The 26,304-nt window shown below is 41.6% G+C and overlaps 1 protein-coding gene across 2 annotated transcripts; it reads left to right on the top strand.

The window, feature by feature from the left end:
- The first annotated feature begins 1,507 nt into the window (after positions 1–1,507).
- LOC105009765 (GTPase IMAP family member 8) lies at positions 1,508–26,304 on the top strand. Of its 2 annotated transcripts, none has more exons than XM_034292524.1 (12): positions 1,508–1,774; positions 8,429–8,511; positions 8,614–9,297; positions 10,396–11,100; positions 14,033–14,602; positions 15,044–15,124; positions 16,060–16,198; positions 20,754–20,968; positions 21,053–21,300; positions 21,457–21,579; positions 21,834–21,981; positions 25,084–26,304. In XM_034292524.1, the coding sequence occupies exons 2-12, from the start codon at positions 8,481–8,483 to the stop codon at positions 25,398–25,400; spliced, it is 3,261 nt and encodes a 1,086-aa protein (XP_034148415.1). In that variant the 5' UTR covers positions 1,508–1,774; positions 8,429–8,480; the 3' UTR covers positions 25,401–26,304. The 2 variants fall into 2 exon arrangements, with proteins under 2 accessions (XP_034148415.1, XP_034148414.1); XM_034292523.1 differs by having other exon boundaries at positions 15,038–15,124.

Here is a 26,304-nt window from a genome sequence, read left to right as displayed (position 1 = left end):
CATACGATGTTTCTGAATGCAAGCCATACGATGTTTCTGAATGGGAAAATAACAATACTTTGCGATGGCACAGAGTCGGACTCAACTTACACAGCCACCGGAACTCAGTACTTGACTCAAGTAATGGGAATAGGGACTCAACTTTGACTAAAGGTTAAGCGATTTGACATTTTCGTAAATGGTATAATGCCATCTTGAATAGTTTGATGTAAAATTGAGGGGAAAACTGATTATATTAAATATTGTTTAGAAATGTATTTAGGAATTAAAATTTTTCCTTTTCAGTACTTTTACCATGAACACTGAAATTGTTGAAATGTAGAATTAAGCATAATTGGGTCTAGATTACAGGGGAAAAAAGGGTAAATTCTCAAATGTACGTCAAAGCCCACCTTAATTCAGGACCACGCCCAGCCGTCATCAGATTGTGACCCCTTATTCTGTAGCTCCAGGAGAGATTCATACTTTTAACACAAGGGGGCAGTGTCAGCATACTAAACAACAGGATATGTGGAACTATTGCATTTGCATTGTGCATTTCATTGTTCTCAAAAATCTATTTTACATGAAATACACAGTTGGGGAATCTCAACAATACAATGATAAAGTGTTATTATGGCAATCTTGTTTCTGCATTGTTTATGTTCTCCGTCACATTTATAATTAGAACTTAATTTATTTTGTCCGTAAAAAACAAGATTAAGAAACAAATTGACTGAGCCTATATTATTTACCAAGATCTGTACCTTTAAGGCAACATCTACTTTGGTTGGATTTCATAAAAAGTGCAATTATCCTGTTTTAGTCTGCAGCCTCAGAGATCTAAACTGACAGAGACAAATACAGATGGGCAGGCAGGCAAAAAGTTGCGAAAAATAGCAAATCAGGACACAGCGCCATCGATTCCCCGTATCAGATTAGCCCTATTCCTGGACACAAAAAAATCACCCTCGGAGCACAAACATACGAGACTATTTTGGGTGATTTTGAAACATGTAGGGGGGCTGGGTGACCTCAGAATGACCTATAAAACATTATTTTATATAAAAAAAATTATTGCAGCACAAATACAATTTTAACGGCAGCACAAACGATTGAGTTTGCGTTGGGTGGGGGGTCAATTCCACGCAGGTCCATGTATCACCCACGGCAGTTTTGAACATTAAGCAGCACATAAACTTAATGAAATGTTAGTTACAGTCAGCGTGAAATAAGTCACACATACAGATTGGTAGTAACCTGATGGATATTGCCTGTCACACCTTAAACATTACTTGAAGACCATCAGCCAGTAAACACTTAATCCCATTCCAAAATGGGATATCGGGAAATTAGCATTTAAGCAACTGTCTCACCAAACACCATGTCAAACAGGTAAACTTACCATGGACTGAAATCATAAAGAAATACTAGTAGTACTAGCCGCTTTTTACAATACTAACGTAGCTATCCAGTGGCCGAGACTCCTCCCTCTCATGTTTATTCTGTTCAGATTACTCAACAGGCACCCCTCATACGCGCCAGGAAAAAAAGCATAATTTCTTCCTTTTGGACTCTGATGAAGTAATTGTTCAAATGTCAAAGAGTAAACCTTGCTACCTCCCTTTATCTGATTACAAATAGGCTATTTCGTCTTTAAATAGGCTATTTCGTCGTAACGTTCGTCTTTTTGTGACAGCTATTGAAGTACAAACTCTTAACATCGAAAGTGAAACAACATTTTCTCCAGGTGTGAAAAATCTCTAAGCAAGTTTGAAGCCAGTATTTTCCCGTGGTAAGTTACTATTTTTTAGAGAAATTCTGAGTTGCCACAGTGACTAAAATCTATTACCTTTTCCAAATATTTGTTTTGCTATACTACTTTATGTAGCCTGTACTTTATATAGTTAGATAAATGTGGTGCTGTATAAAGAGCTGATTATCATTTTAGCATGAACCCTTTAGGCAGCTAGACAGCATTTAATTAACACTGTACACAGTTTCAGATCAGACCAGGTGCAGCTGTGAGACTATAGTCTACATTTACTGTTGATAGTAAGACGATTCTCTTATGATGGACAGAAAAAAACCACCTATACGTGCCTATTTTTTCCACGCACACAGTCGATAAATAAAGCCTAGTTGAACTAAAAACCTCACATGCAGACTTGCGATTTTCGTATTTTGCCTTCACAGCTGAGGCTGTGGTGACGAGTTGTTCTGTGTGTGACCAGCATAAAGGTAAAAGCAGAAACAACTCATTTGTCATCGGAAATAAAACGTTTTTATTCATCATAATATCCTATCTCAATTAAATGTACTGAAATTAATGCATATGTCACACAAAAATGCTATCTATTATTTTGGCTAGTAAAAAATATGCTTGGCTGGTGGACACTGTTTCGGACACTTTACATCCTCGTATCCGTGAAAACCTGACAGAACCCTTGACATCTGTCACCCACGAAGCATCATCACCAGTGCCCCTCAAAGGTCGTGGCCTCTGCTGAATAAGGGAAACATCTACTAAAGGTCTAACTACTTAGAGTGGTCTAAGCTTGCAAAAAAAGGGAAAGTAGGGGCGTGTGGTACGAAAGTAACCCTGCCTCAGCTCCTCCGATTTTTATTTATATTGTTTTCAGTAAAAATCATGTTTTCAGTTGTCAGTTTTACTCATTTTTAATTAATTGGGACGAATGAGAGGCATGATCAGAACAATGGATTGTATGCAGTTGTGCTTATAAGTTTGCATATCCTGGAAGAAATTGTGAAATTATGGCATTGATTTTGAAAATATGACTGATCATGCAAAAAAAATCATGCATTTTTGGCCTTGTTACAGACACAAGATGACGCGCACAGTTGAAAATTGCAATTAAAGGTGAAGTTCCCACACCTGTGGCTTTTTAAATTACAATTAGCGTCTGTGTATAAATTGTCAATGAGTTGGTTAGCTCTCACATGGATGCACTGAGCAGGATAGATACTGAGCCATGGGGAGCAGAAATGAACTGTCAAAAGACCTGTGTAACAAGGTAATGGAACTTCATGAAGATGGAAAAGAATATAAAAAGATATCCAAAGCCTTGCAAATGCCAGTCAGTACTGTTCAATCACTTATTAAGAAGTGGAAAATTCAGGGATCTCTTGATACCAAGCCAAGATCAGGTAGACCTAGAAAGATGTCAGCCAAAACTGCCAGAAGAAAAACCCACAGGTAACCTATGGAGAAATACAGGCAACTCTGGAAAAAGACGTTGTGTTTGTTTCAAGGAGCTCAATATGACGATACTTGAACAAAAATGAGAAGCTGGTTACAATATGCCCGACAACACCTTGACAGGCCTCACAGCTTCTGGCACACTGTAATTTGGAGTGACAAAATAGAGCTTTATGGTCACAACCATAACCGCTATGTTTGGAGAGGGGTCAACAAGGCCTGTAGTGAACAGAATACCATCCCCACTGTGAAGCATGGTGGTGGCTCACTGATGTTTTGGGGGTGTGTGAGGTCTAAAGGCACAGGGAATCTTGTGAAAATTCATGGCAAGATGAATGCAGCATGTTATCAGAAAATACTGGCAGACAATCTGCATTCTTCTGCATCAAAGCTGCGCATGGGACGCTCTTGGAGTTTCCAGCAAGACAATGACCCTAAGCACAAGGCCAAGTTGACCCTCCAGTGGTTACAGCAGAAAAAGGTGAAGGTTCTGGAGTGGCCACCACAGTCTCCTGACCTTAATATCATCAAGCCACTCTGGGAAATCTCAAACGTGCGGTTCATGCAAGACGACCAAAGACTTTGTCATTTTGCCAAGTTGAATGGGCAGCTATACAACCATCAATAATTCAGGGCCTCATAGACAACTATTACAAAATACTGCATGCTGTCATTGATGCTGAAGAGGGCAATACACAGTATTAAGAACTAAGGGTATGCAGACTTGAACAGGGGTCAGTAAAAAATTTTTCTTTATTGCCACGTTTTGTTTTATGATTTTGCCATTCTGTTATAACCTGCAGTTGAATATGAATCCCATAAGAAGTAAAATGTGTTTTGGCTGCTGACTCATGTTTTCTTTACAAATGGTAAATATATTACCAATTCTCCAAGGGTATGCACTTTTTTGAGCACAGCTGTAGTTTGAATGACCGATTCGAGACATAAAGCTGGATATTTGAATTGTAAACGTTTATTGTCTTAAAATTGCAAAACAGTGGAAGATGTTGTAAGAGCGCTTGTAGATTTGTTTTTGACTGTTTCAATCGTGTCATTTGTTTGCCAAAATCTTTTTAATTATAATGTGAATTATTATTTTTAAGTAGGCAAACAGATTCTAAAACCAAGTCCTAATAAATTGTATGCAAATATGAATTATTATAGCGAGGATGGCACACCAGTGAAATGTAATTTTTTTAGTGTAAAAATAACATGAAAAGTCAAAATTGCAGCACGTTCAAATAGCGATTTCATTATGATCTAGATCAACCATGCAGTCCTTCCTGGAGGTGGTTTTTGGGTCATTATCTTGATAGTTGGTCTGGATGAACCCCAGACCAACTAGTTGTACACCAGAGGTTATTGCCTGGTGCTGTGAAATGCTGCGGTAGCCATTTTGGTTCATTTTGCCTCTCCGCACATTGTCGACTGTAGATCCAGCAAAAAAAACAGACTATCAGACTTCCTCTTCCACATTTAACAGTTGGGGTTTGTAATGACGAAACGTAGGACTGTATTTAGTGTTTCGTAGTCTTCTAAGGGTTTGCTCCTGGGTGCTGGGAAGGGCACATTGTGTTGTACTGTACTTGTACTGTTAAATTACAAAGTTGAATCTAATCTAAAGATGACAGAAAGGGTATTATTCCAGTTTAGGGGTTTTAAGGAAGGTTCAAGCAGACCGAGATGCAGATAGCACAGTGATGTAACATTGACTTCCTGGTATATAGTTGACAATTGTTCCAGTGTCTTTATATGTGTTGATATCTTAAGGTCAAACATAGGCTTTGTATAAACAAGGGATGTCAACTATAGAAAGACACAAGATGTAACTGGAGATGTTGAGATTTTATGCTGCTTGTTGTAACTTTCCCCCACAGGTAGAGATCACCCATAATGCACTACTTCCCTGGTCAGTGGGCAGAGCTACAGCTGTCCTTATGACCTAATTCTCTATACCACAACTAACTACTATTTAGGGGGCCAAGCAACAAAGTTGCTGGAACCCTCTTATGTTTGTACGTTTTATTATTATTATTCTCCAGGGCCATTTTCAGAGGTCCATAGTTCGGTCCCCTCTGGTTCAAAACGCTCCAAACTTTGCCTGATTGTAGACAGCCGATGTCAGATGGCCATCATGGTACCCATACTCCTCATGGTGGCGCTGTAGCGCTCAGTCGAAAATGGAAATAGTGAAGCTCAGATCTCATGAACCGAATGTCGTAGAGACATGCATCCAAGTTCCAGATATACCCCTTCTCATGATGACCAAAAAGTCTCTGGGGTCTTTCAAATTCGCCCCTTGGAATTTCCTTCATTTAGAATTTAGTGAAAAACACGTTAACGTCATCTCCTCCGAGACCACTGAACGGATTTGCATGCCGTTTGGTGTGAAGAACCATTATCTTTAAAAGTTATATAAGGAAAGTTGATATCTCAAATAGTACTGCCGAAATCAGCGAATGAAATTGAGCTGGGCGGGTCTATGAATTTAGACGTCCATTTATCCCAAATGGAACATCAAACAGCTATGAAACGAAACATACTAGTACATGTGTCTCTCAAGAATGGACAGAAAAAGTCTCATACAGAAATACCTCTTGGGGGCGCTATAAACATCACCGATGTTTCTCACGATTTTGCCGTTAATAAAAACCCACTTAAACGACATCTCGTCCGAAACCACTGAACAGAGTTGGTTGACAATCAGTATAAAGGACCACTGGACCATTGTCTTTAAAAGTTATATAAGAAAAGGTGATATCTCAAGCAATATGGCCTCCATTTTGACTTCTGTGAAAAACATGTTAACGTCATCTCCTCCGAGACTGCTGAACGGATTTGCATGCCGTTTGGTGTGAAGGGCCTTTGAACCATTATCTTTAAAAGTTATATAAGGAAAGTTGATATCTCAAATAGTACTGCCGAAATCAGCGAATGAAATTAAGCTGGGCGGGTCTATGACTTTAGATGTCCATTAAACCCAAATGGAACATCAAACCGCTACGAAACGAAATGTACTAGTACATGTGTCTGCTAGGAATGGAGAGGAAAACTCCCATACAGAAATACCTCTTGGGGGCGCTAGAAACATAACCGATGTTTCTCACGATTTTGCCATTGATAAAAACACACTTAAACGACATTTCCTCCAAAACAGCTGAATGGATTTGGATGACAATTGGTGTAAATGACGACTGGACCATTGTCTTTAAAAAGATATATTATTGTAAATGTTTCTGGTGGATTTTCAAAATATGCACCTGTGTGTGCTATTTCAGGTATTATAGATCACAACCCGATGAGACTATTCTGTCTGCCAGCTGGCCCTGTGGTGTAGTGGGACCATCCCGGTCCTTCAATATTGTGACCCCAGTTTGATTCCCTTCTCAGACATTCCAAATTCTGTATCTCATAAATGCTTTTCAACCTTCACACAACAATACATATCTGAAATACCATGATTTTCATTTATTTGCGAGAATAATTGTATTACGTGACCCTTTTGTGCTGTTATTGTTTTCCAAAGAAAGGAACCAGCCATGGAGTGATTGGAGTCATTGATTTCGTTATAAGTAGGATGTATAGCTATTAGCTAGCCATCTATAATAATCTTTGTACAACTGTACACTTTAGTTCCGTTACAAACGTTTTGTTGCCCACTTTATCTCAGCAAAATTGTAATGGCTGGGGTAAATTTTACATTTGGAGAGGATAGAGAGCTGTAGGGACAACCAGTAGCTCCTTTGGTGTGGTGGGGACATCCCTGTTCTGCAATATTCTGACCCTGGTTCGATTCTCCCCAGAGCTGTTCCAAATTTTGTATTTTAGGAATGTATAATCACTCGGTACTTTTCACCCTTCACACAACAATATATATCCCCTCTTTAATACCATCATTCTCAAATGTTTAGGAGAAGAATTGTTTTACGTGACCCTTATATTATAATATTATTACGTGACCCTTACAGTATATATACTGTTATTGTTTTCCAAAGACACAAATCAGCCATGAAGTGATTGGAGTCATTGTTTTCGTTATAAGTAGGATGTATAGCTATTAGCTATATAGTCTTTGTGCAAGACTACTCTTTAGTTCCGTTAATAAATGTTATTTTGTCCACGTTATTTCAACATGTAATGGCTGAGGTAAAAGTTGCATTCTGCTGTTTAAATAGTGTAATGATTAAAGACAGTCTGCCACATAGAAAACCAGGGATTTAAACCTGCCAGCGACAACAATATTCATCCCTCCTAATCGGCTGAACTAGGATTGCCTGGTTCCTTTTCTGGTTTCAAGGTCTTTTTGTTTTGTTTTGATTTCCTCTCCTTCGATTGGACATCCTGACTACTAGCGGCATTGGGCATTTTTAAATTGCAAAACATTTCTCTTGTGAGAGCATGCAGTGAGATGCTTCCTATGCCCCGCTTGGCCCCCTGAAACGCTGCTCGCAGCTTTAATTTACTACTAACGCTGTTCATTCTTTCTAGCCTTTTCTACAGTGTCACACTGAGGAACCATCCTTTAGTCCTACTTGATGACATACAAAAGCCCTGTGTGCTGATTTCATCAGTCCATTAGACCTTCTTCCAGTCTTCAGTAGTCCATTCATGGCCCTGTCAAGCCTCTTTTTCTTATTTTGCCGTCTTAGCCATAGATGTCTTACTGCCACTCAACCGGTCAAACCTGCAGTTTGAAGTTTTTCAGAGTTGACACTGAGACATTCTTACTTGTACAGTGTTGGTATTTATCTGGGCTTGAAGCTGTTGTCCTGTGAACTGCCTATCATGCAAACTGTTGACTCTCAGAAACTTAGTAATCTACTAAAGTTGGAACACCTGTAGGAATTGTTTGCATTAACTGTCAAGGCTGAATTTTATTCCATAGCTGCAGAACAGCTATGTTGTTAACCCATTACTTGTTCCCTGAAAAATATTTTTTTATATAACTCTGAAATGTACATTCTTTTTCTAGTTTTCGGTAATCAAAACTTTTTTTTTTTATCCTCTGGCAGATTACCACTTAACTTTGTACCATTTCTTCAAGTTATTCACTGTACCTTAACTGCTTTCATGTCAATAAACACTGGAAAAATGAGGATATTCTAAAACGTTTTACCCGTAGTGTACAACCAAAGCCACCCTGGAGTGGCTTAAAAACAAAAAGTTAATTGTCTTGAGAGTAAAATGAGTAAAATTTTAGGGTTTCTTGCTGATTGTCTGATTTTATAGGAGTGGATGACTGTTCCAGACTGGAGGAGGAAGAGTGTAATATAGTGTCACAATGGCATCAGGTGGATTAAACACACTGTCAGGTAATCAAATGAAATGTAAATCATATTTCATCTGTACTTTTATCTAGAATAAAACATAGTTTTAAACATATTTACTTTATGGTGATTACTTCTATCTTTCAGAGTTGAGGATTGTGTTGCTGGGTAACAGAATATCTGGGAAGAGTTCCTCAGGGAATACCATCCTGGGCAGAGAAGAGTTTGATCTGAGGACATCTGCTCAGTCTGTGAGGAGACATGGAGAAGTATCAGGGAGGCAGGTCACTGTTGTCAACACTCCAGGATGGTGGGCTAATCACCCTGTGGAGTGGACACCTGAGATGGTTAAACAGGACATTGTCCTCAGTGTGTCTCTGTGTCCCCCAGGACCCCACACTGTCCTTCTGGTCATACGGGTGGATGGTTCATTGACTGAGAAACACAGGAGATCGGTTGAGGGACACATGGAACTTCTCGGTGAGACAGTCTGGAGTCACACTATAATCCTGTTCACCTTTGGGGACTGTCTGGGAGACACAACCATTGAACAGCACATTGAGAGTGATGGGAAGGAGCTACAGAGGCTTGTTGAAAAATGTGGAAACAGGTATCATGTCTTCAACAATAAGAACATGGGTGATGGATCTCAGGTCACAGAGCTGCTGGAGAAGATAGAGGAGATGGTGACAGGAAGGAGAGGAGGATATTACAAGGTAGAGAAAGAGTTTCTAACAAAGACAGAAAACAGGAGGAAGGCAGAGGAAGAGAGAGCAAAACAGAGACTGATGAAGGTGAAGGAACAGAGAGAGGCCCTGAAATCACAACTGGGTGAGTTTATTTTTCTGCTTTGGGCTTGTCCAGAACATATCCCCATCTGAAGCTTTAGTGGGGAAAGCCTGTGGTCACTTTCTAGATAAAAGGATTTATCATCTTTGCTGTTTTCCATATGTCGCCACCATTACGAAAATACTGTAAATCAAAGATGCGGCAAGAGGCTTTGGCATGTTGCAAATCACAAACACTTTGGCTACAGCTTTGCAACTGCTTCCATTGCTGGTTAGCCTCTGAGCTAAGCAGTGTTGTTGAGTTGGAGGCCAAGTACTGTTGTTTTCTGATTAAATAAAAACATTTTTGGCTAATTCCACAGCTTTATCTTTAGAACCCAAATAATTATTTATAGTTGAAATAAGAGAAGTTGAGCCATACATAATTTCGGAGCCAACTGAAAATGTGTATTTCTGGTAATAATTGGACCTTAAATTTGAGGAAACATAAAAAACAATGGAACTAGTACATGAAAAATAATTAGTTGAAGAAACTTAAAAACTTTCCAGTCTGTGGTTGTTTTGCCCAAGTATACTGTATAATAATGATCACTGTTTCTCTCTCTTTGTCCCTTCATGTGTCATGACTCCCTCCACGTCTCTCTTCATGTGTCATGACTCCCTCCATGTCTCTCTTCATGTGGCATGTCTCCCTCCATGTCTCTCTTCATGTGGCATGTCTCCCTCCACGTCTCTCTTCATGTGTCATGTCTCCCTCCACGTCTCTCTTCATGTGTCATGTCTCCCTCCACGTCTCTCTTCGTGTGTCATGACTCCCTCCACGTCTCTCTTCGTGTGTCATGACTCCCTCCACGTCTCTCTTCGTGTGTCATGACTCCCTCCACGTCTCTCTTCGTGTGTCATGTCTCCCTCCACGTCTCTCTTCATGTGGCATGTCTCCCTCCACGTCTCTCTTCATGTGTCATGACTCCCTCCACGTCTCTCTTCATGTGTCATGTCTCCCTCCACGTCTCTCTTCATGTGGCATGTCTCCCTCCATGTCTCTCTTCATGTGTCATGTCTCCCTCCACGTCTCTCTTCATGTGTCATGTCTCCCACCACGTCTCTTTTGCTCTGTGTTTGTCCCACCCTTTTCAACCAGATGACTCCCTCCATCTCTCAGAGTTGAGGATTGTGTTGCTGGGATCCAGAACATCTGGGAAGAGTTCCTCAGGAAACACCATCCTGGGCAAAGAGGAGTTTGACCTGAAGACATCTGCTCAGTGTGTGAGGAGACATGGAGAAGTAGCAGGGAGGGAGGTCACTGTGGTGGACACTCCAGGATGGTGGGCCAATGTTCCGATTGAGGAGACTCCAGAACTGGTTCTGGACGAGATTGTCCTCAGCATGTCTCTGTGTCCTCCAGGACCACACACTGTCCTCCTGGTTATAGATGTGGATGTTTCATTCAAAGAGGAACACAGAAAATCGGTGGAGGAACATCTGAAGCTTCTCGGTGAGACGGTCTGGAGTCACACTATAATCCTGTTCACCTTTGGCGACTGTCTGGGAGACACAACCATTGAACAGCACATTGAGAGTGAAGGGAAGGACCTCCAGGGGCTTGTTGAGAAATGTGGAAACAGGTATCATGTCTTCAACAATAAGAGCAGGGGTGATGGATCTCAGGTCACAGAGCTGCTGGAGAAGATAGAGGAGATGGTGTCAGGAAACAGGGGAGGTTATTATAAGATAAAGAGAGACATTCTTGAGAAGAAACAAGAGACAAGGAAGACAGAGGAAGAGAGAGTAAAACAGAGACTGATGAAGGTGAAGGAACAGAGAGAGGCCCTCAGATCACTTGTAGGTGAGTTCATTTCAGTCCCTCCTTTTGTATCTTTCATTTTTAGTGTCTGTGTCAGGAAGTATGCCAGAAGAATGTTTGAGCCTTAAAGAAAGACTGCACCACCATCCTGACCCTGCAGACTCTGCTAGGGATGTCAAAATGTTTGTAAATGTTTATTTAAATATTTGTCCACAGAATATAATTATTTAGAATAATATTTGAATAACTACATTAAAAAGTATGTGTGAAAAATGTATTTGCAACTGTGTTCAGAGTTGAGCTCACTGTCTCCCGTAGAGGGCAGCGCTACGACAGACATTGGAAAGTCTTTAACAACGATAAACATTCAGTTCCATTTCACAAAATTTTCAAACCGAAGTGGCTTTATCTTCCACGATTCAATCCACTGCCCAGAAACCAAATAATATCTGGTCTACGTATTTTTGCAGAGTTTCAGACACACGCTGCTGTTTTATGCAACGCAATTGAAACCAGACTCCTGCACAAATGTAGCACCAGACAGTGTCAATCACGTACCACTGCCACCATCTGTCCATCCATCCATCTGTCCGTCCGTCCATCCATCCATCTGTCCGTCCGTCCATCCATCCGTCTGTCTGTCCATCCATCCATCCGTCTGTCTGTCCGTCCATCCATCCATCCGTCCATCCAGCTCGTTAGGCAGATCACAAAACCATCCGTTGATACAGAAAAGGCTGTACACTCTCAGCCATGTTACCGGCTGTTGAAACCAACAGCAGTGAAATTAAGGATGTTATCCCACCTGGTGGATAATCAACACCTACAGCCTTACTGGGGGTGGGATTTGATATTTTGTAAGGCAGTGGAAAAGAAGCAGAATTTACTCCAGACATTATCACCTTGGCTTCTGTGCTGAAGCTTTATTCTCTGTATTTAATAAGGCATATAACATTATACAAACACTAATTTTGACATTTCTGATTGTAAAAGTGTTCGTCCCATAAATGGTCCCATGCAACTCACATGGTAGGGCATGGTCCCATGCAGCTCACATGGTAGGGCATGGTCCCATGCAGCTCACATGGTAGGGCATGGTCCCATGCAGCTCACATGGTAGGGCATGGTCCCATGCAGCTCACATGGTAGGGCATGGTCCCATGCAGCTCACATGGTAGGGCATGGTCCCATGCAGCTCACATGGTAGGGCATGGTCCCATGCAGCTCACATGGTAGGGCATGGTCCCATGCAGCTCACATGGTAGGGCATGGTCCCATGCAGCTCACATGGTAGGGCATGGTCCCATGCAGCTCACATGGTAGGGCATGGTCCCATGCAGCTCACATGGTAGGGCATGGTCCCATGCAACTCCATGGTTCTGGGTTTAGGGTTCCAGTAAGAGAAACAGAGCAAGTCTTTGTACTTACTATTATCTTTATCCAGAGAAACAATAGTGTCTGCTAAGTGACTTAATGGAACATTTAAATTCAGAAATAGTGATTGAAGTGTTTCACTCATAACATTAGTGAACCAAGATTACGTACTGTAATAACTTAAAGTTATTTAAGTCTGTGGATATGAATAAAATGTATATTCAAAGGTAACATTAAAAGAAAATTCACTTTAGATACTTTGTCCAGTCAAGGAAAATACTAGTAGGTGAATACTGCAATCTGCATTTGATTTAATTATTAAAGGAAAATGAAAAACACATCCTTCCCAAAAGACAACATAATAGCATGTTCCCTTTTGGTAGGTCACTTTGGTGCAATCCATGTGAAACAAATACAATAACGCCTGATAAGGCCATGCATGTGGAAAAAACACAGTGACCCCGATAAGGCCACGCATGTGAAACAAATACAGTAACCCCTGATGAGGCCACAAATGTGGAACAAATACAGTAACCCCTGATAAGGCCACGCATGTGGAACAAATACAGTAACCCCGATAAGGCCACGCATGTGGAACAAATACAGTAACCCCTGATAAGGCCACGAATGTGGAACAAATACGGTAACCCCGATAAGGCCACGCATGTGGAACAAATACAGTAACCCCTGATAAGGCCACGAATGTGGAACAAATACGGTAACCCCGATAAGGCCACACATGTGGAACAAATGCAGTAACCCCTGATAAGGCCACGAATGTGGAACAAATACAGTAACCCCTGATAAGGCCACACATGTGCAAAACTAGACAGGAGCCCCACCTCCAGTACAAAAAAATAAAAACGAATGAAAATGTTCCAGTTTTGAATCGCAACACTGAGAATATATTGTGAAACATGAAGAATTACCATGTTATCGTAACATGACCCAATGATTGGAATTCTGTCTCATTGTGGGGTCCCAGGCTATGGTCTAGATCATGCCTTTTCGATGGTCAGGATTTGCCAGACATGCCCATTTTCTCCACCTCACTCTTTGTCATAGCGCTGGTTGACTTCCATGCTTCGCCATTCATGTAACAAGGACAGTATTTGTTCACATTGTTTACCAGCGTAAGAGCTGCAGGGCTGGTCCAATGAAATAGCTGAGTGCCCCAAGGGAAACACAGTATTTTGTCCGGTTCTGGGTTCATGTATCCAAGATGACACTGCATTATTCGAGTCCTGGTGATGAGTGGATCCTAAATCAAAGAGAAAAGATGGAGCATCGTCTTCTGTAGCCTGGAAATGGGGCTACTGGCTGGAGCATCGTCTTTTGTAGCCTGGAAATGGGGCTCCCGGCTGGAGCATCGTCTTTTGTAGCCTGGAAATGGGGCTCCCGGCTGGTTCTGCACCTCTGATTGTCATCACTGATCCATATTCGCAGGCATTTTCACCTCATTTTTATGTAATACGATAACAATGGTTATAAGCAGAATTTAAGGCTACAGACATTTTTACTGAACTTCTATGTTGATACACATGTCATTGTTTCTTGCTCTTTTCTTTTCTCTCTCACTCTCTGCAAATCTGTCTGCCAGGTGATTCCCAACTGTCAGAGTTGAGTATTGTCCTGCTGGGCTACCATCTATCTGGGAAGAGTTCATCAGGAAATACCATCCTGGGCAGAGAGGAGTTTGTCCTGAGAACAGCTGCTCAGTGTGTGAAGAGACATGGAGAAGTAGCAGGGAGGCAGGTCACTGTTGTGGACACTCCAGGATGGATGGCTAATCTCCATGTAGAGAGGACATCTGAGCAGGTTAAACAGGAGATTGTGTCTAGTGTGTCTCTGTGTCCCCCTGGACCCCACACTGTCCTCCTGGTCATAAGGGTGGATACTTCATTCAAAGCGGAACTCAAAAGATCAACAGAGGAACACATGGATCTACTCGGTGAGAAAGTCTGGAGTCACACTATAATCCTGTTCACCTTTGGGGACTGTCTGGGAGACACAATCATTGAACAGCACATTGAGAGTGAAGGGAAGGACCTCCAGTGGCTTGTTGAGAAATGTGGAAACCGGTATCATGTCTTCAACAATGAGAACAAGGGTGATGGAACTCAGGTCACAGAGCTGCTGGAGAAGATCGAGGAGATGGTGGCAGCTGACAGTGAGTGTTTTTTACCTTAAAAGAGAAAGAGATGTTGAAGGAATGTATTGGAAACACATCCAATGGGATATCTCAGAAAAAACTGTCATTTAAATGGTGTTGAACGAACACTAACATGAGACAGCTGTGAAGAAGTTCTTTTAGTACCCCACAGTGGGGAGATTATGCAGAAAACATGCTGTGAAATCTAAAATGAATTTCAATACCCACAAATTGAAGCTGATAGTCTTCACTTTAACCCTGTAATGTCCTTAGTTTTGGACTACAAAGACAAAAAAATTAATGTCCAAATACTTTTGGAATACAGTGTAGATAATAATATGAAATGGGGACGTACTGTTAATTGGAGGACTACATCAGAATAACTTATTAAACTGAGTGTGTGCCACTAGACCAGAGATATGTACATTATTTTATATGTTGTTGTGTTTTAAGTTACAGATGGTGGAGAAAAAACTGAGAGTGGATATAATTCTGACAAGATGAACAAGGATACATCTGTGGCTGGAATTGATGCTAAAGGTAGAATGTCCTTCTGTTACTTTTCCTGCCTGTTGTTAGGCAGACGGCAACAATGAAATAAATCTGACGTGTGGTGAATTGTAGATGACTTATTTCAACTGACCGGATATTTTCAGTGATATTCTGGCTCTCAAAAGTCTTCCTCCCTCTTGCACTTTTCAACATTTGATATATTCACACACAGTGCAATCGGAAAGGGATCCGTCCCAGTCACTATCTCTACATTTTACATTACGTTATAGATTAAATGTATCTTTTTTTCGCACCAATCTACACAACACCCGTAATGACAGAACGAAAAACACATTTATAGAAATGTTGTTGATATATAAAAAAAACACATCTCTGACATACAGATTTAAATCTTGTAGTAAAGATTCAAAAGATCTGCAAGGAAGGAATGAGCCACTGTCGAGGTGCGAGTAAAGCTGGAAGAGGCATACCCGAAAAGATTTGGAGATGCCAGACACATTTTGGGTTTAGACAGCCCAAACTCTTCATTCACGCCAGCTTAAGTGGGGAGGAACACACTGAAGGCAATCAGATAATGTCTCCAGGTTTCAGCATGTACGCATTTGGAAGAGGGAAACGACATGAGGGCTGGGCTGCAGGAATGTATTTCATGCACCAGTTGGTCAAGTAGGTAGAACAAAAGATTGTCATGATTCATGAATACCAAAACTCCTGATAAACCCAAAAACCCAAGGTTCATGAACCCGGTAGCTGCATACACACAGGCTTCTTTCTCCTCAGGATGTCCTTAGTCAAGAGCCATAAAAGGTGGGAAAGGGCCACCTGTCAGAATACCTGGTTTTATTAGGTTTTAGACAGTTCTAACATAAAACTACTTAATTGGCTCACGACGGTTTGGGCTAACATGCAAACCGCTGCTTAATGTTAACATTTCCTGGATTGTCTGATGTGTTGTTCTCTAGGGAGCGAACATGACGGATCTGATGACCAGCATATGAAATGCTCTGAATACGACTTCCTGACATCACAATCAGCATTTGAAGACGGTTCTGAAAGAAAATCAAAGGGGCCTATATGGGTTCAAAACTCAGACACCATGGGGTAGGCATGTTTCCTGACCGTCCACTTTTACATTTAAAATAAATGCTATAGCCATGTGTAATGAGGGTCTGACATGCTAAAAATATTCACATGTTTTAAACAACCACGGTTTGGCTTTTTAAGAAGGGCTTCATTATTCTTTAAAAGTGTCAGCAATAAAGCTTGTTTTCCTTATAAACATTTTAGGAAAAGTTATATCTGTTATCCACATGGTGTCAGAGTGCTTGGACTATAAATATTAATTTGGGTAACTGAGGTTGTGTAAGTCTTTCCTATCACAATCAAATAGTGACCATATCCATCAGCAAGTCATTTTGTGTTAAAATGAATATCTTTCTGTATCAGAATCACTGTACCTCTTGCCTTAGCTGACAAGGTTTTGTGACATACCAAGCCATCTTCTGTTAGGGTAAGAATCAAAGAATCCAGAGAAAATGATGTTTCCGTTAAATGTATTTTACCTTGACTTTGCATCTCTTGGTGGATGAGAATATTATGTTCCAGGAGTCTAATAGCCAGCCTTCATCTGGTTTGCATTTCTTAAGGTAAAAGATAACCACCGTCTCAATGCTTTATAGTTGTTAATGAGGTTCTGTTTAAAGGCAATGTTTAATTTTGACCAAAAATGGTTTCTGGCATTGGAGCCAAACAAACCCACCTTTGACCCATCTGTCCAAAGAACATTGTTCCAGAAATTTTGGTAAAAAATAACAAGACAAAATTATTGAGAAGATGCCAAATCTACTAGCATACAAACAGTACATTCGGAAAGTATTCAGTCCTCTTCACTTTTCCACATTTTGTTACTTTACAGACTTATTCTAAAATGGTTGAAATTATTATGAAATTATAATATGACAAACCAAAAACAATATGGGGTATTATTAAGAAAACCCTATTTGTTAATAGTTTCTACCACTAGATTGAAGTTCACCAGTAGTAAATTCAAATGATTGGACATGACTTGGAATGGCACACCTGTCTATGTAAGGTCTCCCAGTTGACTGTGCATGTCAGAGCAACAAGCAAGCCATGAGGTTGTAGGAATTGTCCTGAAGGACGGCTGCCAAGGCCAGTGCAGGGCAATCAGGGTGATGGAGGCTCTGTTGCTTTGATTGATGGAGGCAGGCAGTTGTGCGCACTAATAAAGACACAGATCAAGGTGGAGTGAATGTCTGCTGAAATCCTCTCGATAGGAGTAGACCAAGTGGAATGACCATGATCATAGCTATGAGCCCTAACAGTCATAGGCAGCTCAAATGCATAACCGAACATGCCGGATTAGAGGTCATTGCAAAACTCTGTCACTGTCTTCACAGTGAGGGCTGTCCTGCCAGTCAAAGAATCCAATGTTAGTCCCAGGACGTTTGCCTGTTTGGAAGGAACTAGCAAGCTATTGGCAGTTTATCCTGAAGCCCAGATGTAAGTTGTGGGACAGCCTGTGCCTGGGAGTCAGTGCTAAACAACCAATCGTCAGTGTAGGCTTGGGCCCTGAGGGCAGCATGCTTAATCAAAGTCTGTGGAGCCAGGGACAAACTGAAGGGTAAGCTGAAATATCTGAAGGCAGTGCCCTCGAAAGCAAAATATCCGAAACCTCGTGTTGAGGATTATTCCGGACATGGATGTAGGTGTCCTTGAGGTGTACAGATGTAAAACAATGGTACCATCTCAAAGAATCTGGCAGCATTCAAAGCTTGAGCATCCGAAACATGTAGACCCATAGATGAAGGTGCACTTCCCCTCTCTTTTCTGGGACCAGGAAAGAACAGCTGTAGGAACCTTGCCAGGCTTATTAACCACCTGAGTGGCATCCTTGGCCAAAATGAATGTGTTTTCCTCTCTCAGCAATACTACACTATCTGCTAATGCAGAAGACTCCCACGCAATTTCTTAATCAGAGGAATGAGCATCTTTTGGTGGCCTGCATACCAGGCTGTAGGCCAGACAGGCAAGGAGTTGCTGTGGAGGGCCGGCCAGCCCTCTAAGCAGGTTTCCAGGACACTGGGAAGTGCAAAGTAACCACCTAAAGAGGATGAAGCCAAGAAACTCCAACTCCTTGTTATATTTGGGATGTTTAAATTCATAATATGTTTTATATGTTTTGGTGAACTAATACATAGGGATTTATGAGATCATTGTAAATGATATTTAAACTGCTCAAAAAACTTAAGAGAACACTGAAATCACACATCGGGTCTATATATTAAAGGCCGAAATCTGTACTATATATTCTGTAATTCATTGAGAATAAAATGAAGTAACAACGGTCAATGGAAATCAAAATGACCAACTGATTGAGGGCTGGATTCAAACTCACACTGAAAATAAACAAGTAAACAATTGAAATCAGAGGCTGTTCCAACTTATGTGAATTTCATCACAGCAACTCATAATGTGTCTCAGCAGTGTGTATGGCCCCCATGTGCCTGTATGCACTCCCGAAAAGGTCTGAATATGCTCTAGATGAGACGGCAGATAGTGTCCTGGGGGATCTCCCAGACCTGGATCAGGGCATCAGTGAGCTCATGGACACTACTGGAAAACTTGGTGGCGTCGGATGCACTGATACATTACATCCCAGAGGGCCTCAATTGGATTCAGGTCAGGGGAACGTGAGGGCCAGTCAATGGCATCAATGCCTTTGTCATCCAGGAACTGCCTTCACACTCTGGCCACATGAAGTCGGGCATTATCCTGCACCAGGAGGAACCCAGGGTCCACTGCACCAGCGTAAGGTTTGACAATGGGTACCAAACAGCAGTCAGGGTACCATTGGCTAGCACATGGAGGTCTGTGTGACCCTCCAATGTTATGCCTCCCCAGACCATCACTGACCCACCGCTTAACCGGTCACGCTGGATGATGTTGCAGGCAGCATAACGTTCACCACGGTGTCTCCAGACTCTTTCACAACTGTCATGTGCTCAGTGTGAACCTGCTATCATCTGTGAAGAGAAAGGGGCGCCCATGGTGGACCTGCCTTATTCTGGTGTTCTCTGGCGAATGCCAATTGAGCTACATGGTGCTGGGCTGTGAGCACAGGTCCCACTGGGGGATGTTGGGCCATCATGCCACCCTCATGGAGTCTGTTTCTGACCGTTTGGTCAGAGACATGAAAAAATACTATTTGCACTTGAGAGGATGTTGAATAAACAATCTTTGAAAGAGTTGCCATGTTGTCCCATCCCACCTTGTATTCTATTTTAGTATCTGCTCCATCAGTCCCATATCTGGGACATGTAACATAGGGAAATAACGGGGTAGCCCCAGACCAGTCAGGGTGCCCATGCTGACCCTTGTCCACTGCCGAAAGCATCTACAATGGGCATGTGAGCATCAGAACTGGGCCACAGAGCAATGGAAGAAGGTGGTCTGGTCTGATGAATCACATTTCCTTTTACATCACATGGATGGCTGGGTGCATGTGCATTGCTTACCTGGAGGACACATGGCACCAGGATGCACTATGGGAAGGAGGAAAGCCGGCAGAGGCAGTGTGATGCTTTGGGCAATGTTCTGCTGGGAAACCTTGGGTCCTGCCATCCATGTGGATGTTACTTTGACATGTGCCACCTACCTAAGCATTGTTGCAGACCATGTGCACCCTTTCATGGCAACGGTATTCCCTGATGGCATTGGAGTCTTTCAGCAGAATAATGTGGCCACAAAGCAAAAAAGGTTCAAGAATGGTTTGAGGTACACAACAATGAATTCAAGGGGTTGACTTGGCCTCCAAATTCCCCACATCTCAATCCAATCAAGCATCTGTGGGATATGCTGGACAAACACGTCCAATCCATGGAGGCCCCACCTCGCAACTTACAAGACTTGAAGGATCTGCTGCTAAAGTCCTGGTGCCAGATACCACAGCACACCTTCAGAGGTCTAGTGGAGTCCATGCCTTGATGGGTCAGGGCTGTTTTGCTGGAAAAAGGGGGACCTACACAGTATTAGGCAGGTGGTCATAATGTTATGGCTGATTGGTGTATACTGTATATATAGCTACGGAAAAAATTAAGAGACCACTACACATTTTTCTTTCCTTTCTAAAAAAGGTGAAAAGGAAATTCAATTTGCAGTGGTCTCTTATTTTAACCCTTCTAATCCTCACTCAAAACCTTTTTTTGGAAAGGAAAGAAAAAGGCGCAGTGGTCTCTCTTAATTTTTTATATCATGTTTTAGAGCTTTATATCATTTATTAGGGTGTTTTACTCCAAATATACAGTACATCTTAACCTCAAATGAACTGCAATTACAGCCTCCAAGGAGACTAGCAATGTGATTGTTCACATTACAGACCCCAATAATTGTACCGAAATTAGCATTTACCGAATGTACAGACACCTCATACAGGTGACTCTTATTGTATTGCTGACATTTTTAATTGATAATAATTGTTTTGTTTAATCTGTGAGTGTATCATCTGTGAGCGTGATTATTGTCTTGTGGCTCTCAGGGTCCATTATTTTATTGCTAAAATTAATTGGTAATAATTGTTTTGTATCATCTGTGAGTATATTATCTGTGAGTGTGATTATTGTCATGTGACTCTCAGGCTCCAGTGCTCCGCTCCAGGTCTGTTCCCGTGCAGGTTGACAGGGCTGGTGTTTCAGATGGAGGGGGAGGGGGAGGTGCAGTACAGGACTGTCCAATGGGATGAGAGTTTATTACACTCCACAGGTCAGGTTCCTGCAGGACCTCTGTACAGCATTAAGTGCCCTCAGGGTTCTGTCAGTGAGCTCTACCTTCCACACTGTGAGGTTCTCTCTGGTGAGTAACAAACCACTCAAAACTATGATTAGTGAAGATACTGTACAACAGCCAAAAGATCCTGGATGTATTTCTGTTTTGTAGGAGAGGGTCTTGGTTCCCTGTCTGTGGCCCATGTTACTGGTGACAGTGTGGAGGTTTTACCACCACTGAGGGTGACCGAAACACACATAGTGGTGACCATCAGAGACCTGTCCTTATGGGGCCTGGTCAGAACCTTTATTCCCTTCCTGTCCATCAAGGGACAGGTGCTGCCTTTCCTCAAATCCGTGGACAGTTCACGTTCTGTTCTGAATGTGATCGTCCTGCCATCAAATGTGCCACTCAGTGAGGTACAGTCCGAACCCCTCTTTCTACACTCAGTTGTGAAGTTTTTAGTGTGTGTGTTTCAGTGTGTGTGTGTTTCTGTGTGTGTGTGTGTGTGTGTGTGTGTGTGTGTGTGTTTCAGTGTGCACCTTAACTGATAAAAACCTCTTGTTGCGTTGCAGGTGAAGCAGCAACAGACAGGAAACACCTACATCCAGGTCTGTTCAGGCTGCACTCTCACTAGATGGGAAACATACATTCTCTCCTCTGACCTGGAGAACATCCAGGAGAAGATAACCCCAGAGGTAGACGATAATGTCATGCCACATAGTGCCAGATGAACTTTGGTACTGCATCTTTCATGGCCACTTAATCTGGCGTTGGGTCTTTGGCGTTTCGGCATGTGGCTGCGAGGTTTCAGCCAGGCACTTCCTCAGCGTTTTTATTCAGTGGCATGATAGGATGTAGTCTAATGGAAAACAAAATGAGTCAACTGTTCTGACATGGTTTGACCTGTTTTACATTCGTTTGATTGATCATATATCTCACTTTGTTTTAGTGTGCTGCATTTGATTGCAACTATGGTCCAAACTTCCACCCCTCCTTTCAAGTGTTCCTGGATCCGAATATGAAGGATTTGAAGCTGAGTCTGCTGAATAGAGAAGCTGCTGGTGACTTGGTGTGGACAGGGATGATTCCTCTGCCAGGTAGAACCCAGATAAGACCAGTGTATAATAACACATTGGTCAGATATGTTAAATGCTTTTAAATAATTGCTCTTTTCAATATATAGTTTGCATGTAAAGTAGTCCTCATACGTTTGCATTCCCTGGCAGAAATTCTGAAAATTTGGCATTGATTTTGAATTCAGTGGGGAGAACAAGTATTTGATACACTTTTTGCAGGTTTTCCCACTTACAAAGTATGTAGAAGTCTGTCATTTTTATCATAGGTACTCTTCAACTGTGAGAGACGGAATCTAAAACAAAAATCAAGAAAATCACATTGTATGATTTTTAAGTAATTAATTTGCATTTTATTGCATGACATAAGGATTTGATACATCAGAAAAGCAGAACTTAATATTTGGTACAGAAACCTTTGTTTGCAATTACAGAGATTATACGTTTCCTGTAGTTCTTGACCAGGTTTGCACACACTGTAGCAGGGATTTTGGCCCACTCCTCCATACAGACCTTCTCCAGATCCTTCAGGTTTCAGGGCTGTCGCTGGGCAATACGGACTTTCAGCCCCCTCCAAAGATTTTCTATTGGGTTCAGGTCTGGAGGCTGGTTAGGCCACTCCAGGACCTTGAGATGCTTCTTACGGAGCCAGTCCTTAGTTGCCCCAGCATGTTTCTGAGGGAAGGAGGTTGTTGGCCAAGATCTCACAATACATGGTCCCATCCATCCTCCCCTCAATACGGTGCATTCGTCCCCTTTGCAGAAAAGCATCCCCAAAGAATGATGTTTCCACCTCCATGTATTGCAGATCTCCTCTAGAGCAGTGATGTTTTGGGGCTGTCGCTGGGCAACACGGACTTTCAACTCCCTCCAAAGATTTTCTATGGGGTTGAGATCTGGTGACTGGCTAGTGAAGAGAATTTCCGTGTATCAGAATCTCTGAAGAAGGAAAGGCTACGGTCCGAATGAAGATTTAACACAAAGATTTATTAATAGAAAATGGTAAAATCAAAATACATGAATTACGCTGCAGTGGTAAAACAGTTGTTTTAACCCGTAAGTCTCTACGTCTATTCTCCCAGATCTATACGCCCCTATTGGTTTTATTCCTCTAAACACAGGGGCGGTTACTTTTCACCTTCTTGGCTCTTCGTTGGCATGGTGACATGCTGGACGAATCTCGTTGTTTTCTTCGCTGTCCAATGAGGAAGGACATGCTCTAAACTCTTTACCCTTGGGTTTATTTTCAGTCACAGATCAACAGATTTGTGCATACAGATGTGAAATCTTTACAAAGTTACAGGAATTTACATTCTATTGTCCTAACCTAGACTAGAACATCAGGGGGTGGGAGATAGAAGGTTTCTTCCTGCTCTATAGGAGGCGGTTTCTTTTGTATATTAATTGTTGGGTTTTAATCCTCTCTCTAACTAAGATAGGTGAAAAGTCAGAGTGAGTGTGAGTGAGTGTGAATCTTCTAGTTAAACTTCATTTATCTCAACAGTAGGCCACTCCAGGACCTTGAAATGCTTCTTATGAAGCCACTCCTTCATTGCCCCGGGCAGTGTGTTTGGGATCATTGTCATGCTGAAAGACCCAGCCACGTTTCATCTTCAATGCCCTTGCTGATGGAAGGAGGTTTTCACTCAAAATCTCCCGATACATGGCCCCATTCATTCATTCCTTTACACGGATCAGTCGTCCTGGTCCCTTAGCAGAAAAACAGCCCCAAAGCATGATGTTTCCACCCCCATGCTTCACAGTAGGTATGGTGTTCTTTGGATGCAACTCAGCATTCTTTCTCCTCCAAACACAACGAGTTGAGTTTTTACCAAAAAGTTCTATTTTGGTTTCATCTGACCATATGACATTCTCCCAATCCTCTTCTGGACCATCCAAATGCTCTCTAGCAAACCTCAGATAGGCACGTCTGTCACTGCAGGATTTGAGTCCCTGGCGGCGTAGTGTGTTACTGTTGATAGCTGTTGTGAATTCTTTAAGGTTTATTTCTTTAAGTATTATCTACTGCTTGATTCTATATGTTTTAAGCGTCTATTATGTAGAATACTTAGTATATGGAAGTATTTAGTACGCAATCTCATTGGATGCTGTTTTGGTGTAAGTGACGCGTTCTCCATTATGCATACAGACCTGTCAGGATATCATGTATTTTTCCACCAGTGCAGCATCTCTGAGTGCAGGACAAAGTTATTGACAAAAAACTACCTCCAATGTATAATGTTTATATGGTGAAACCCTGCACAAATAAAAGGTGGAAAAGATATGATGACTCCTACTCTCTGATCAGAGTACTGAAGTGGTTTAAGCACATTAAAGAACTGGCATTCAGTGGGGCAATCCCCAACAGTAGCCTTTTTTACTTTGGTCCCAGCTCTCTGCAGGTCATTCACTAGGTCCCCCCGTGTGGTTCTGGGATTTTTGCTCACCGTTCTTGTGATCATTTTGACCCCACGGGGTGAGATCTTGCGTGGAGCCCCGGATCGAGGGAGATTATCAGTCTTCTTGTATGTCTTCCATTTTCTTATAATTGCTCCCACAGTTGATTTCTTCACACCAAGCTGCTTACCTATTGCAGATTCAGTCTTCCCAGCCTGGTGCAGGTCTACAATTTTGTTTCTGGTATCCTTTGACAGCTCTTTGGTCTTGGCCATAGTGGAGTTTGGAGTGTGACTGTTTGAGGTTGTGGACAGGTGTCTTTTATACTGATAACAAGTTCAAACAGGTGCCATTAATACAGGTAACGAGTGGAGGACAGAGGAGCCTCTTAAAGAAGAAGTTACAGGTCTATGAGAGCCTGAAATCTTGCTTGTTTGTAGGTGACCAAATACTTATTTTACAGAGGAATTGACCAATGAATTCATAAAAAATCCTACAATGTGATTTTCAGGATTTATTTTTCTAATTTTGTCTCTCATAGTTGAAGTGTACCTATGATGAATTACAGGCCTCTCATCTTTTTAAGTGGGAGAACTTGCACAATTGGTGTCTAAATATTTTTTTGCCCCACTGTATATTACCAATTCTCCAAGGGTTTGCAAACTTTTGAGCACAACTTAACAATAATAATAATTTGTGCAAATATAGAATCGTTTTTTTCTCTTTTAGGTGCTCCTGTGGCGGGATGCGAACAGACTAGGACTCCTCCACAGGATTCTGCAGACAAGCTGCTGCGTTCTGTACGGAAGGTCTTTGTGGATCGTGTGTCAAAGCCTGTTGTTGATAATCTGCTGGATGTTCTTCTGCAAGAGAAGGTTATTAATACCAATGAAATGGAGACAGTGAAGGAGATGTCTGTGAGGGCAGAGAAGGCGAGGGCGATCATAGACATGGTGTTGAATAAAGGACCTGCTGCGTGTTCTAAAATGAAGGCCTCTCTGGTAGAACTGGACCCCTACTTAAGCAGAACACTTGAGTTCAGCTGAAATGCGGTTGGAGGGCTAAATAATACAACTGGTTTGTTTTGTATATCGGGTAAGCAAAGGAATCAACCCATCAAAACTCTGAACCATGAAAATGCTTTGCTATGTTTACCTTTATACAGTTCCAAAACTGACGCCTCACAGGTACTCAACTGGCAACTTTATTAAATAGCAGCCGCAAAACACCAGTCTCAGCATCAACAGTAAAGAGGTGACTCCGGGATGCTGGCCTACTATTTAATCAAACTGACACATGAGGACCTGTGAGGCGTCTGTTTTTCAAACTAGACACTCTAATGTATTTGTGCTCTTGCTCAGTTGTGCACTGGGATCTCCCACTGCTCTTTCTACTCTGGTTAGAACCAGTTTGCGTTGTTCTGTGAAGGGAGTAGTGATACTGAAGATACTCAACTTGTCTAATGAAGGACAGTTTTATTGCTTCTTTAATGAACACAACAGCTTTGCAAAATGGTTTTCTAATGATCAATTAGCCAATTAAAAGGATTAACTTGGAACATAACGTGCCATTGCAACACATGAATGATTGTTGCTGATAATGGGCCTCTGTACACCTATGTAGATATTCCATAAAAAATCTGCCATTTCCAGCTACAATAGTCAATTTACAACATTGTCTACACTGTAGTATCGTGAATTTTATTTTAATGGATGAAAATCTTTCAAAAACAAGGACAAACAAGTGACCCTTCTGAACATTAGTGTATATACAGTATATACATACACACACATTACCTCCAGTAAGTATTCAGAACATACACATAGTACCCCATATTGAAAAAGCAACAACAATGTTTTTTAAATCCATGCTACGTTATTGGATATATGAAACTAAAATATCTAACGTATGTAAGTATTGGTGTTGCAATAAATATTTTTCTTAAAGGTC

This window comes from Esox lucius, chromosome 5 (genome assembly GCF_011004845.1).
Source record: "Esox lucius isolate fEsoLuc1 chromosome 5, fEsoLuc1.pri, whole genome shotgun sequence".
NCBI classification, from domain to species: Eukaryota; Metazoa; Chordata; class Actinopteri; order Esociformes; family Esocidae; genus Esox; species Esox lucius.
This window is presented reverse-complemented; position numbering and strand designations above follow the sequence as displayed.

What these genes read in the sequence shown, in the direction of transcription:
- LOC105009765 (XM_034292523.1), top strand. Translation starts at nt 8,481, where the DNA reads ATGGCATCAGGTGGATTAAACACACTGTCAG. An exon ending in AGGAGAAGATAACCCCAGAG is followed by an intron (nt 21,580 to 21,833) that starts GTAGACGATAAT and finishes ACTTTGTTTTAG; the next exon opens with TGTGCTGCATTTGATTGCAA. An exon ending in AGGGATGATTCCTCTGCCAG is followed by an intron (nt 21,982 to 25,083) that starts GTAGAACCCAGA and finishes TTTCTCTTTTAG; the next exon opens with GTGCTCCTGTGGCGGGATGC.